The sequence below is a fragment of the Culex pipiens genome, chromosome 3, assembly GCF_016801865.2.
Source record: "Culex pipiens pallens isolate TS chromosome 3, TS_CPP_V2, whole genome shotgun sequence".
Lineage (NCBI taxonomy): Eukaryota > Metazoa > Arthropoda > Insecta > Diptera > Culicidae > Culex > Culex pipiens.
This window is the reverse complement of record NC_068939.1, coordinates 142,063,251-142,074,537: the sequence shown is the minus strand read 5'-3', so window position 1 is coordinate 142,074,537 and position 11,287 is coordinate 142,063,251. Positions and strand designations below refer to the sequence as shown.

General features: G+C 40.3%; 2 protein-coding genes across 2 annotated transcripts; one reads left to right on the top strand and one right to left on the bottom strand.

The window, feature by feature from the left end:
• The first annotated feature begins 404 nt into the window (after positions 1 to 404).
• LOC120423381 (T-complex protein 1 subunit gamma-like) lies at positions 405 to 2,177 on the top strand. The gene has a single exon (XM_039587165.2). The coding sequence runs from the start codon at positions 892 to 894 to the stop codon at positions 1,195 to 1,197; it is 306 nt and encodes a 101-aa protein (XP_039443099.1). The 5' UTR covers positions 405 to 891; the 3' UTR covers positions 1,198 to 2,177.
• Positions 2,178 to 2,522: 345 nt separating this feature from the next.
• LOC120423373 (UDP-glucosyltransferase 2-like) lies at positions 2,523 to 10,043 on the bottom strand. The gene is made up of 4 exons (XM_039587156.1): positions 9,937 to 10,043; positions 4,097 to 4,866; positions 2,859 to 3,255; positions 2,523 to 2,802 (listed from the first exon to the last, which is right to left on the bottom strand). The coding sequence occupies exons 1-4, from the start codon at positions 10,041 to 10,043 to the stop codon at positions 2,523 to 2,525; spliced, it is 1,554 nt and encodes a 517-aa protein (XP_039443090.1).
• Between the last annotated feature and the right edge of the window lie 1,244 nt (positions 10,044 to 11,287).

The window sequence follows — 11,287 nt, the reverse complement described above, 5'->3', positions numbered from 1 at the left end:
ACAGATCGAACGTGAAGTTGTTTGAGAGCGGTCGTTTTAAAATATGTTTTTGTGATTAACGCCTTTGTTTATGCTACGATAAAAACTCGATTCGCTCGAATGTGCAGCACCGGGCATTCCCTCGTCAACGTTTTCAACAAAAACTGTCAAATCTGACCCGTCAAAACACGGTAGGCTGGATATTTTTGTGTTGTGATGATCGTCGTGAAGCTTCTGCAACAGACGGACTCACGGACCAGTTCCGGCACGAGTCCCAAACTTTCAGTGCGATCTGCACCTGCAGCTGCGGTGGTGGCGAAGATAAGGTAAGCTGTCGTATTTCCTTGTTGGAGGCCAAAAAGCCGGACTGAAGGCTGCCTTTCATGTTTCTGAAATGCTTTTCCTCCACACACAGGTGCTGTCAGTGAGACGCAGGAGTCAACGCCAGGACGATTTTCGCTCATTTCACGAGTCATCTTCCGTGAGACCCCGTCACCTATGCCACCAACGCAGCAGCAAGTTTGGAACTCGACCCTGAACTGAATAGAGAACCTGAAAGAAGCTGTAGGAGGAATCAGTACAAATTTTATTTAGATAAGTATTTTTTTATTTTATTTTTGTCTATGAAAGGATACTTTGTGTTTATTTGTTTTTTTAGGTGGGCACCAACTTTAACAATGGAAAAGCGGACGGTTAACCGGGCGCATTAATAAAACAGGTCAAAATTGGCAACATTCCGGTTAGAACATCTGGATAATAGCTGCCGGCAAGGTGAGTCATGAACGTCAATAGTCTTCGTTCTTTTTTCGTTATTTTTAGGTGGATTATTGAATGTGGTTAATTTAATTCATTTTATTTTCTCTCCGTTAGACGATTGCCGATCTGATCTGCACCTGTTTGGGACCGCATGCCATGCTGAAGATGCTGATGAATAAGATGGTCGAAATCGTGATGATCATTGACGATAATGCGATCCTGCTTGAGATTGACACACATCTGGCGGCGAAAAGTATAATTGCCCGCATTCAGGACGAGAAGGTGACGATAGAACCAGTTCCTGAGCAACATTCCTTGGCGCACGGGAAGGCATTGGAGAACATCATCAAGCTGCTACCGGAGGATGCCAGCGTTCCGGTGGACAAAGCCAAGCTGGAAGTGGTGGTAACATCTTGCGTCGGATCCAAATTGACCAGCCGTTGGTCTGACTGTCAAAGTTGACGATCATGTTGACGCAAAATAATCGCACCGAGATTGCCCAAGCGGAGAAGATTCCCCGCGGATCGATCGATGATTCGTGGATCAATTTTTAACCAGGGCGTGAGCCGCCCGAAAAGCCCGCAATCTTCTATTGGATTGTTTGACACTTTCGGCTGCATCTGAAAGGAACGGGACAACTTCAAGCCGGTCTTTCAGAAGTAGTAACAATGCTCGTCAACGAACATACTAACGTGCAAGTATGTACAGTGGCCAGCAAGCAGAACATCGCGCACCTACAAGAGGGAATCGTCGAGCAACGGAACATAGTCTGCGCTGCGTGCGCGAGCTGTCTCAGCTGGCGAACTCATACCATCAGCAGTGAGTTTGTTTTTCATGTCACTATTCAAATTTCTAATTTTATTTGCACAATTTCAGGTTCAGTTCAGAATGGTTATGGCACTATTGCACTTCTGGACATCAGCGGAGATGACGATGGAGACTGAGAAGTCGGATTCTCCAAAGAGACGACGACACTGGTCTGTGTAAGACGAATTCGAGGAGTAATGCTTCCGGTACGTCGCAGCAACTGAAGGACCCGGTCCGATCGTCTAGTCTGCAGTCAAATCAGCCAGAAGAACGATGTTGGTATTCAAGAATCAACGCTGCTATTTCATCGAGAGGACCCCTTGTCCAAGTTGGCCACCAGCGGTGATGTCTCCATCTGTCGGTGCTCAACTGCTCGGACCAAAACAAGCACCCCTTGAGAGTGCTTCCGGTACGAAGACTAGTTCGGCCGCTCAAGAAACTCCAGGACCATACTGGCTCGGCCGTCCATTGGTTGTCAGCCGGATTATATGAAGCTGCTGAAGCATGTTTTTCTGTCGTCTGGACCACACGCTGGAATTGATGAGTTGTTGGCGCAGTACGTCAACACTTGTAAGTGTGTTCCGCCGTGTTAGTATCACTTTAAACAAGTCGATTTAAAGTTGAACTTTGGCATGTATTGCTCCGTTGAATCTTGAATCTGATTATCGATGGTTGTGTGCTCACTTGTGATATCAAAATCTTTGTACATAGTACAAGAGAGCACACACACACTACGATTTAAAATCAGGTTATGGATTCAATGGAGCAAAAAAAAATTTTTTTTGGTACGGGGAAATTTACATTAGATTCATTGGAAATTTACACGATTTCCAAAATTTTTCAAAAGAAACATTTACAATGAAAGTCATGTAAATTTACAATGTAATTAATGTAAATATACATCATTTATCATGATACCTTTTGGTACATGATAAATAATGTAAATTTACAGAAATATTTTTTTCTGTGTATTGTTTTTGTCATTCACGCTTCACTTTATTTGAACCAATTCTCCTACAAAGCAGCACTGAAGCAAGTTTCACAAGAACCTGCAACACCACAACTGCAGCCATCACCAGCGGTACGATCACATCCAGCGAGTACTTTGAAATCCAGCCAATATTGACCGCATTGGACTGCATCACGGTACTTCCCGCGGAATTCCGCAGAACCCACTCAACCCACCAGACGGCTCGCTCCAGCGGAGATTCTTTCTGATCCCGGAACAGTTTCGACAGTTGGGTCATCTTGTCGCGATAGCTAAAATGTGGATGGTGTTAGTTTGGTCCGAGTGACAACCGAATCCGGAATATTACCTCTGGTCAGTCATTATTTGCCGAATGGCAGTGACCAAGTCTTGGCTGTTGATCTTCCTGAGGGACAGTCGTCGGGCCACCCCCAACTGGACGCAATAGTTGATGTTTCGATTCTGGTCGGCAAACGCCGGAAATCCGATGATGGGAACGCCATGCCAAATGGCCTCTTGCGTGCTCAACAGTCCACTGTGGGTGATGAACAGCTTTGAGTTGGGGTGGGCCAGCAGGTCATTCTGGGGTATCCATTTGCGGATGTGAACATTCTTTGGGATTTTCATAGGCATTGAGTCTGATTCAAATTTCCACAGGAAATTGTATTGAGGTAGTTGTTCCATCGCGTTGAGGATTTCAACGACTCGATCGTTGCCGAGCAGGTCCGACCGTACGTTGGTGCCTACACAGAAAAAAATATGTAAATTTACACAGCATGTAATTACTGTTTCTTATGTAAACTCACTTAATGTAATGTTGAAATATGATGTAAAGAGTAAAAAGTCATGGAAATTGCTCCAATGTAAATCGAAATCTAATGTAAATCATGAATATAATGGAAACGTTGAGCATGGAAACTCAAATCTGATGAATTTCTACCCGTGTTCGGCTTCCTGTAAATTCCTATTCAATGTAAATCATATATCCAATGTATTTCTGCCAAACGTTAACTTCAAAACACCCGAACTAAAAATAGTTATATTTGGTTCTCTTTCTATCGCTCTCATACTTCGCTGGCCCACTGCCTGAGCCTCGACCTGAACAAGTTGATGCTTTTGCCGCTCGTTTATAAAATGCGAAGATGGCTCAGTCGGCAGCGGGTAGCAGCAGTAACACCGAACATCCTATACCCGTCGTCCGTTCGATTCCAGTCCAGCGTTATTCCACTTGGCCTTCGACGAGAAAGCGTCCCCTACCTGTGAAACAACTTTTTAAAATCATAATTTCCTTTTGCTGCCCGCTTCAATCATTTTAAAATAGAACATAGGCCACACCCTTTCCCTACTGCAATCCAAGTCGAGCTTCTCATTCCCATTGGCTAATTAGAATTTGTTGATTTGAATTAATGTAAATTCCAAAAGTAATGTAAATTCCAAAACTAATGTAAATTTTCAAAACTAATGTAAATTTCCAATGAATCTAATGTAAATTTCCGATGAACCTAATGTAAATATACATCATTTATCATGATATCTTTTGGTACATGATAAATAATGTAAATTCACATGAATATTTTTTTCTGTGTAGTGAGAAGAGGATGACGCCTTGTTCAGCGTTTTCAACGATAGATTTCAAGTCGTCTGGGAGCTGCTTTGGTTCGGTAATCTGCATACCTCCAACGGAAATCACGTTCGGCATTGCCGGCTCTGAGTACTGAACGACCGGATGAGAGTTTAAGAGGATTATCCGGGCATCTTTCTCTATTTGTCCAACGTGCGGGATATCAGGATTGATTCGGCGTACCATTTCATCTATTTTGTCGTACACTTGGTACGATTTGCTTACCTCTTCCCAGTGATTGTAGAGGAAGTTCATATAGCTCATACCTTCCGGTGCATCAAACTCATTATGGGGGATCAATCCCGAGTAGGAATACGCACCGGACAACGGAGCCGTCGAGGACAACCCGTGAAACGCCGTAGCACCAATATACGGAGGCCGTCCAAATTTGTGCTGTGCCAGTGCGGACAAACATGGTCCCAGCAGGAAATCGTTGATAATAACGTCAAACTTGAAATCATCCGGATACCTCACCAGCGTTCGCACTCCCTCGGATCTCAACGCCACTTCACAACCGCTCACCATGTACTCGTTGAACATTGACACCATCGCAAACGGACCGAGCTCCCCCATCGCGAAGAAATCCAGTCCTTCGGAGTCCTCTTCAAATAACGCCTCATAAACGCCCTCAATCTTGATGAAGTGCACATCCGGTGGCGGATTGTCCTCGACGTCCACGCTGAGTGCCGTCACGTTGTGACCTTTGGCCGCCAGTCCGTACATCAGAGCACGATGCCTGCTGTGGGGTCCTCGCCATTCCGGACGCAGCTCGCAGGCTGCCGATCATCCTCCCGACCGCCCTCTGACCACATGTCCGGAATGCCGCACACTCGATCACCATCGCCGCCAGCACCGTCCTCGTTCACAGCTACCACTCAACTAACTCTTTCTCTTCGGTTTTTCCCCACACGCTGTTTTCTCTCAGCTTATCTGTCAAGGGGCATGACACTCAGCGGATCAGACCCTACAATCCCCCCTTGGTTTTATTTGAATTATGTTGACCTAGTGCAAAACCTAACAATGTCAATAGAAATCTCTAACTTCTTTAAAATAAAATAGTATCTGTCATATGTGAAACTCTACTCTAACTTACTGCTTACTGTTATACATATTATCGTCTTGAGACCTGTTTTACCCATTCATGGTAATAATGTGATGCAGATCGTGAAGGTGACCTATCAATTATGCTACTCTAATGTATACATCTTACATAACAAAAGTTGAATAAATTCTTCTTCTTCATCTGTTGATGCATAATCAATTTCCATATACATAAACGCTTTTACTATGTTCAACCTTTTGTGAACTTAGCCATGTTACATTAAAAATTACTGATTTAACATTTGTTTATCTAGGATACAGAATCTCTATTTGTTTTAATATTGATGATGTCGGTAATCACATCAAGATGTACTCGAGAACTATATTTGTTTGACTAAATATATCACTGGAATATATTCTCCATGTAGAACGTCTACCTCAGCACAATATCCTGAATCAACAAATTTAAAAATATATCCGTTATGGCCCTTGCGCAATTCACTATATTCGTCTTACACAACGTCTGAAAATATATAACAAAACACACCAACACAACGTAACGGAAAAACATCCCATGATCTTAATCTCAGTTATATCCTGCTTTAAAGGTAAAATATTGTATCGATGGGCTTGGTTTCGATTTCTTCTTCAACACAAGAATGATTCGTTTACAAATAAATTCTAATTCAGATCCTATCCAACCCTCGAACAAAATAAAGTTGAAACAATATTCCAATGAATCAGTATCAAATGCAAATGTCAAATGTCTTATGTTGAAACTTCATTGAGTTATTCAATATCACCTCATATTAACCACAATATATTTCCTCAGTTATAATTGCTCAATTCCTGTCACAGGCATGCATACTGTTAGACAAATGAGTGCCACTTCGTCTAAGTAAAGTGAAAATTTCCTAAGATTTTATAATAAAACATACTTATTATTCACAATCATAGTTCACTACTTTAAACTATCAAACAAATCTAGTTCAACAAAACATATAGTTTTGCAATTCATAAACATCGATATTGTTATACAGAATTAAATCAATTCTAAATTTCCTATGATTGTTATAATGCTTAGAAACATCTAAAAATTTATTTATTTAATATTTAATCGGACAGAAAACTCACTATCAATCAATTTAATCTAAACCATGCATCTAAGCAAAATTATATGATATATGCCCGAATCAGAAACAGTTATTTAAAATGAGAACTACAGTTTCAGACTTTCTTGATGCCCTTTTATAAAGTAGTGATTGATAAACTTCAGTTATGTAACTAATCAGCACTTTTACCACCCAAGCCTACTATATTATCCAGTAAATAGCATTTATTCTAGTGTCGTGCCATCGTCAATAATTTAGAAACCTCTCGATAAATCTTCAACCATTTACCAACATCTATCTATTCTTCTGAGCAGTGAAAACTTCAGAAAACTTTAGTAAGACATTTTTTTAAACAAAATCCTGTGCAACAGTGTTACAAGTAATGTTCAACCATGTCATCTAAAAATCTTTATATCTAACAACTTCGAATAACATTCCATACAATGAACATGAACACTTCCGAATAACCTCCTTACTAGAAAATCCTCTTATAACTTAATTCTTACTCAAAATATTCATTAAAGTTATCTAAGTCCAGACATGTCTTCGAAACAACAACATAAACATAACGATAAAACTATCTGCCTTTCACTTCCATCGAACATCTGTTAATATCACAAAAGAAATGCAAATGAGCTCGTCACTAGCGCAGTTTCTGATTTGTCAATTTACTTGGCAGTTGATGCTCACTTACGCTACACCATAATGAAAACAACGAATTATTCCCCCGTTGCGTTTAATCTCTATCTTTAATATGTTAGCGTATAAAATGTAAACCATTATCTTCAGTTAGACTAAAACTGTTATCATTAGATATAACACAGCTGTACTTTGTTTCCAGTCAAAAATCCTAACCATTGATTCGATGATATACACAACCTTTACCGGATTACAATTTAACGCCGAATAATATCCACAAACTTCTTTTTACAAGACCTTCCAGAAAAATCCACAATCCACCTCAGCGTCAGTTTTACAGTTAATACCCTCACCCTGGCTAGTGAACATCACTAGTCAAATTAACACCAGGCATTCAAGAAACATTAATTACATGACCTTCCCTTTTTCGAACCTCCGGAACATTGGCAGTGATCCTCTCTTGAATTAACATTTCATCTTAGAACAAAATATACATAACCAATTATTGAACGTAACAAATGTCATTCGTTGAAGCATTAGAAATTACAGATTAAACGAACTTTTAACCCAAGAACTACTCGTGAATAAACACTTCTGCTCATCTCTTGTGACAATTCACACCTTCTTTTAACTTACTACTTGGAGAGTAAACTGATTTACCACCTACAATAGCTGTTACGATTCCTCTAGAAACCCTCTGACACACCATAAAACTATTTAAAGAGTCATTACGGTTTGCAATCAATTGCATACTCCACCCTTGAACATCCCATGTATTCATCACCTATAACGATGATTTCGGAGCAATTCTAATTTAATTCTTGAACAGCATGACAACTGAACATCTTACCCGTGAACAATCCATTTGTTCACCACCCATAACAACAGTTACAGGGACAACTACATAACAATTCGTTAACAGCTAGACAACTGAACACTTTTCCCGTGAACAACCTTTTGTTCACCACCTATAATAATTATAGGGACAACTACAACCAATTCGTGAACAGCTAGACAACTGCACTTTACCCGTGAACAACCTTTGGTTCACCACCTATAATAATTATAGGGACAACTCATTACGATTCGTGAACAGCTAGACAACTGAACACTTTACCCGTGAACAACCATTTGTTCACCTCCTATAATAATTATAGGGACAACTACAACCAATTCGTGAACAGCTAGACAACTGCACTTTACCCGTGAACAACCTTTGGTTCACCACCTATAATAATTATAGGGACAACTCATTACGATTCGTGAACAGCTAGACAACTGAACACTTTACCCGTGAACAACCTTTTGTTCACCACCTATAATAATTATAGGGACAACTAGATCCAATTTGTGAACAGCTATACAACTGAACACTTTACCCGTGAACAACCTTTGGTTCACCTCCTATAATAATTATAGGGACAACTAGATCCAATTTGTGAACAGCTATACAACTGAACACTTTACCCGTGAACAACCTTTGGTTCCCCACCTATAATAATTATAGGGACAACTCATTACGATTCGTGAACAGCTATACAACTGAACACTTTACCCGTGAACAACCTTTGGTTCACCTCCTATAATAATTATAGGGACAACTAGATCCAATTTGTGAACAGCTATACAACTGAACACTTTACCCGTGAACAACCTTTGGTTCACCACCTATAATAATTATAGGGACAACTCATTACGATTCGTGAACAGCTAGACAACTGAACACTTTACCCGTGAACAACTACATGTTAACCACCTGTTCAACTACAGGGACATTTACCCGTGAACAACTACATGTTCACCACCTGTTCAACTACAGGGACATTTACCCGTGAACAACTACATGTTCACCACCTGTTCAACTACAGGGACATTTACCCGTGAACAACTACATGTTCACCACCTGTTCAACCACAGGGACATTTACCCGTGAACAACTACATGTTCACCACCTGTTCAACTACAGGGACATTTACCCGGAAACATTCCACCCGTGAACAGCTTTCTGTTCACCACCTGCAACCAATGTTACAGGGACATTATCTTGGTGCCTGACTTACCAACGACTGTCTAAACCCGGAATAAAGTAAACCATCCCTCCACGCTCCGCGTGTAAGCTCGTCTTTTTGTTGCTTTAACTAGTACCGCAACCCAAATTTCAGGATAACCTATTTTCGTCCTACGTAAAACAATTAAAACTCTATGTAAAAATCAAAGTAGTCTTCCGTAAAACAATTAAAAATCTAAGTCGAAATCATTGTCATCCTGCGTTAAACTACTCGCATATCTACGTCAACATAATAATCCTACAATGAAGCAAACGAAGTTCTACGTCAAAAAATATTTTCTCTGTTGATAAAACTTAAGTTCATTGTCAGAGTTGTATTAGTCCTACGTCAATGTAATTGTAGTTCTACGTCAAAATTATTGTAGGCCTACAAGATCATTCGAAGTATCAGTCATAATTATTTTGATCCTCTAAGTCAAAACTAACAAAGTTTTACGTCAAGCTTATTGTAGTCCTACGTTGAATCATCGAATCCTACGTCAAGCCAATCTGTCAACTAAAGGAGAGAGAGAGAGAGACCGTTACTCCTCCTCCTCCCTTCCTGTTTTTTTTTTTGTAGATCACTTGAAAATAACGCCACCATAGGCGGCTTCAAAACCATGGCCCGACTTAGCACTTGTTCCTTAAATACCTGTAGTTAATCCTCGTCGCCAACTTTGTGGGGTCCTCGCCATTCCGGACGCAGCTCGCAGGCTGCCGATCATCCTCCCGACCGCCCTCTGACCACATGTCCGGAATGCCGCACACTCGATCACCATCGCCGCCAGCACCGTCCTCGTTCACAGCTACCACTCAACTAACTCTTTCTCTTCGGTTTTTCCCCACACGCTGTTTTCTCTCAGCTTATCTGTCAAGGGGCATGACACTCAGCGGATCAGACCCTACACCTGCCAAATTCGAAAGGATTTAAATCACACAATTACTTCAGAAAGAGTACAAATTTCACCAAATAAAGTGACTAGGTGAAGGGACGCCAGCGATGTACAAGATGTTCGCCCCGAAGCCGCTGCCGGTGGCAACGGCCAGCAGTACTACGACCGAGAGCTGCCACATGTTGACTGAACGTTGATTAGAAATATAATGACTAGCGTCGCAAGCTTAATGCCATTCAGCTGTTATCAGTGCGTGGTGAGAGATAATAACAAGCGATGATAAAGATTTGGTCAAACAACAAACAAAAGTGCTGAAATTTAAATCAAACGTGCATTAACACTTGAAGTCCCAACGGGGTCAAAAAAGTTGGAAATGCATTTTACAACCGTCTGAAAAAAAGTTGGAAATGCTTTTTTTATTATAACTTAAGGTAGACGCATCTGTTTTGGATCTACCTTGTTGGAGGTGATTCTTGAAATTCTTCCGGATACAGCCGGATGAAGTTGCATTTCCAACTTTTTTGACCCCCTTGGTGCTTCGCGTAAGTTTTGACCCCGTTGGTGCTACAAGTGTTAAAGTATAGGTAACGATGTTAAACGATAAAATTATAGCTGTTAATTTTATCGTACGACGATATCGACGATGACGATTACCGTTTTGTCGTTAAAATAACGACAACTTTCGACAACAACGATAAAAATATCGTCATTGTTAAAAAACATGATAACGATATCGTTAACAACCTTGAGGAAAATAATGTGAATAGAAAGATGGGGACCATCCATAAACCACGTGGACACTTTTTTGGGAATCTGTTACCCCCCCCCCTTCGTGGACAATTGTCCATACAAAAAAATCTTTTTTGTATGGATCGTGGACAATCGCCATACCCCCCCCCCCCCCTAAAGTGTCCACGTGGTTTATGGATGGTCCCATGATAAAAAGCGCCATTTCAAAATTGATCTGAAAATTAGAGGAATTTAGTTAAATCATTTACGTTTCTAAAAAAAAATTGATCTATCGTTGCCAAAGACAGAGCGGGTTGTTACCAAAATTAAGAGATTGATAAAGGTAGAATTTCACAATGAGTGAAATGATGCTTTATTACTCGCCCGTTGATCAAAACAACTGTATAATGGAATAGAAAGTTGAAAATATTTAATTCAATCGATTTCTATTCTTGTTTCTTGTTTCTTGTTTCTTGTTTCTTGTTTCTTGTTTCTTGTTTCTTGTTTCTTGTTTCTTGTTTCTTGTTTCTTGTTTCTTGTTTCTTGTTTCTTGTTTCTTGTTTCTTGTTTCTTGTTTCTTGTTTCTTGTTTCTTGTTTCTTGTTTCTTGTTTCTTGTTTCTTGTTTCTTGTTTCTTGTTTCTTGTTTCTTGTTTCTTGTTTCTTGTTTCTTGTTTCTTGTTTCTTGTTTCTTGTTT

Bases quoted from the DNA above. Each gene is read 5' to 3' on its own strand.
- LOC120423373 (XM_039587156.1), bottom strand. From the start codon at position 10,043: ATGTGGCAGCTCTCGGTCGTAGTACTGCTGGCCGTTGCCACCGGCAGC. The intron at 4,867-9,936 runs GTGAAATTTGTA...ACCCCACAGCAG, and splicing joins TCACCTAGTCACTTTATTTG to GCATCGTGCTCTGATGTACG. The intron at 3,256-4,096 runs TACACAGAAAAA...TTTTTTTCTGTG, and splicing joins AGGCGTCATCCTCTTCTCAC to TAGGCACCAACGTACGGTCG.
- LOC120423381 (XM_039587165.2), top strand. From the start codon at position 892: ATGCTGAAGATGCTGATGAATAAGATGGTCGAAATCGTGATGATCATT.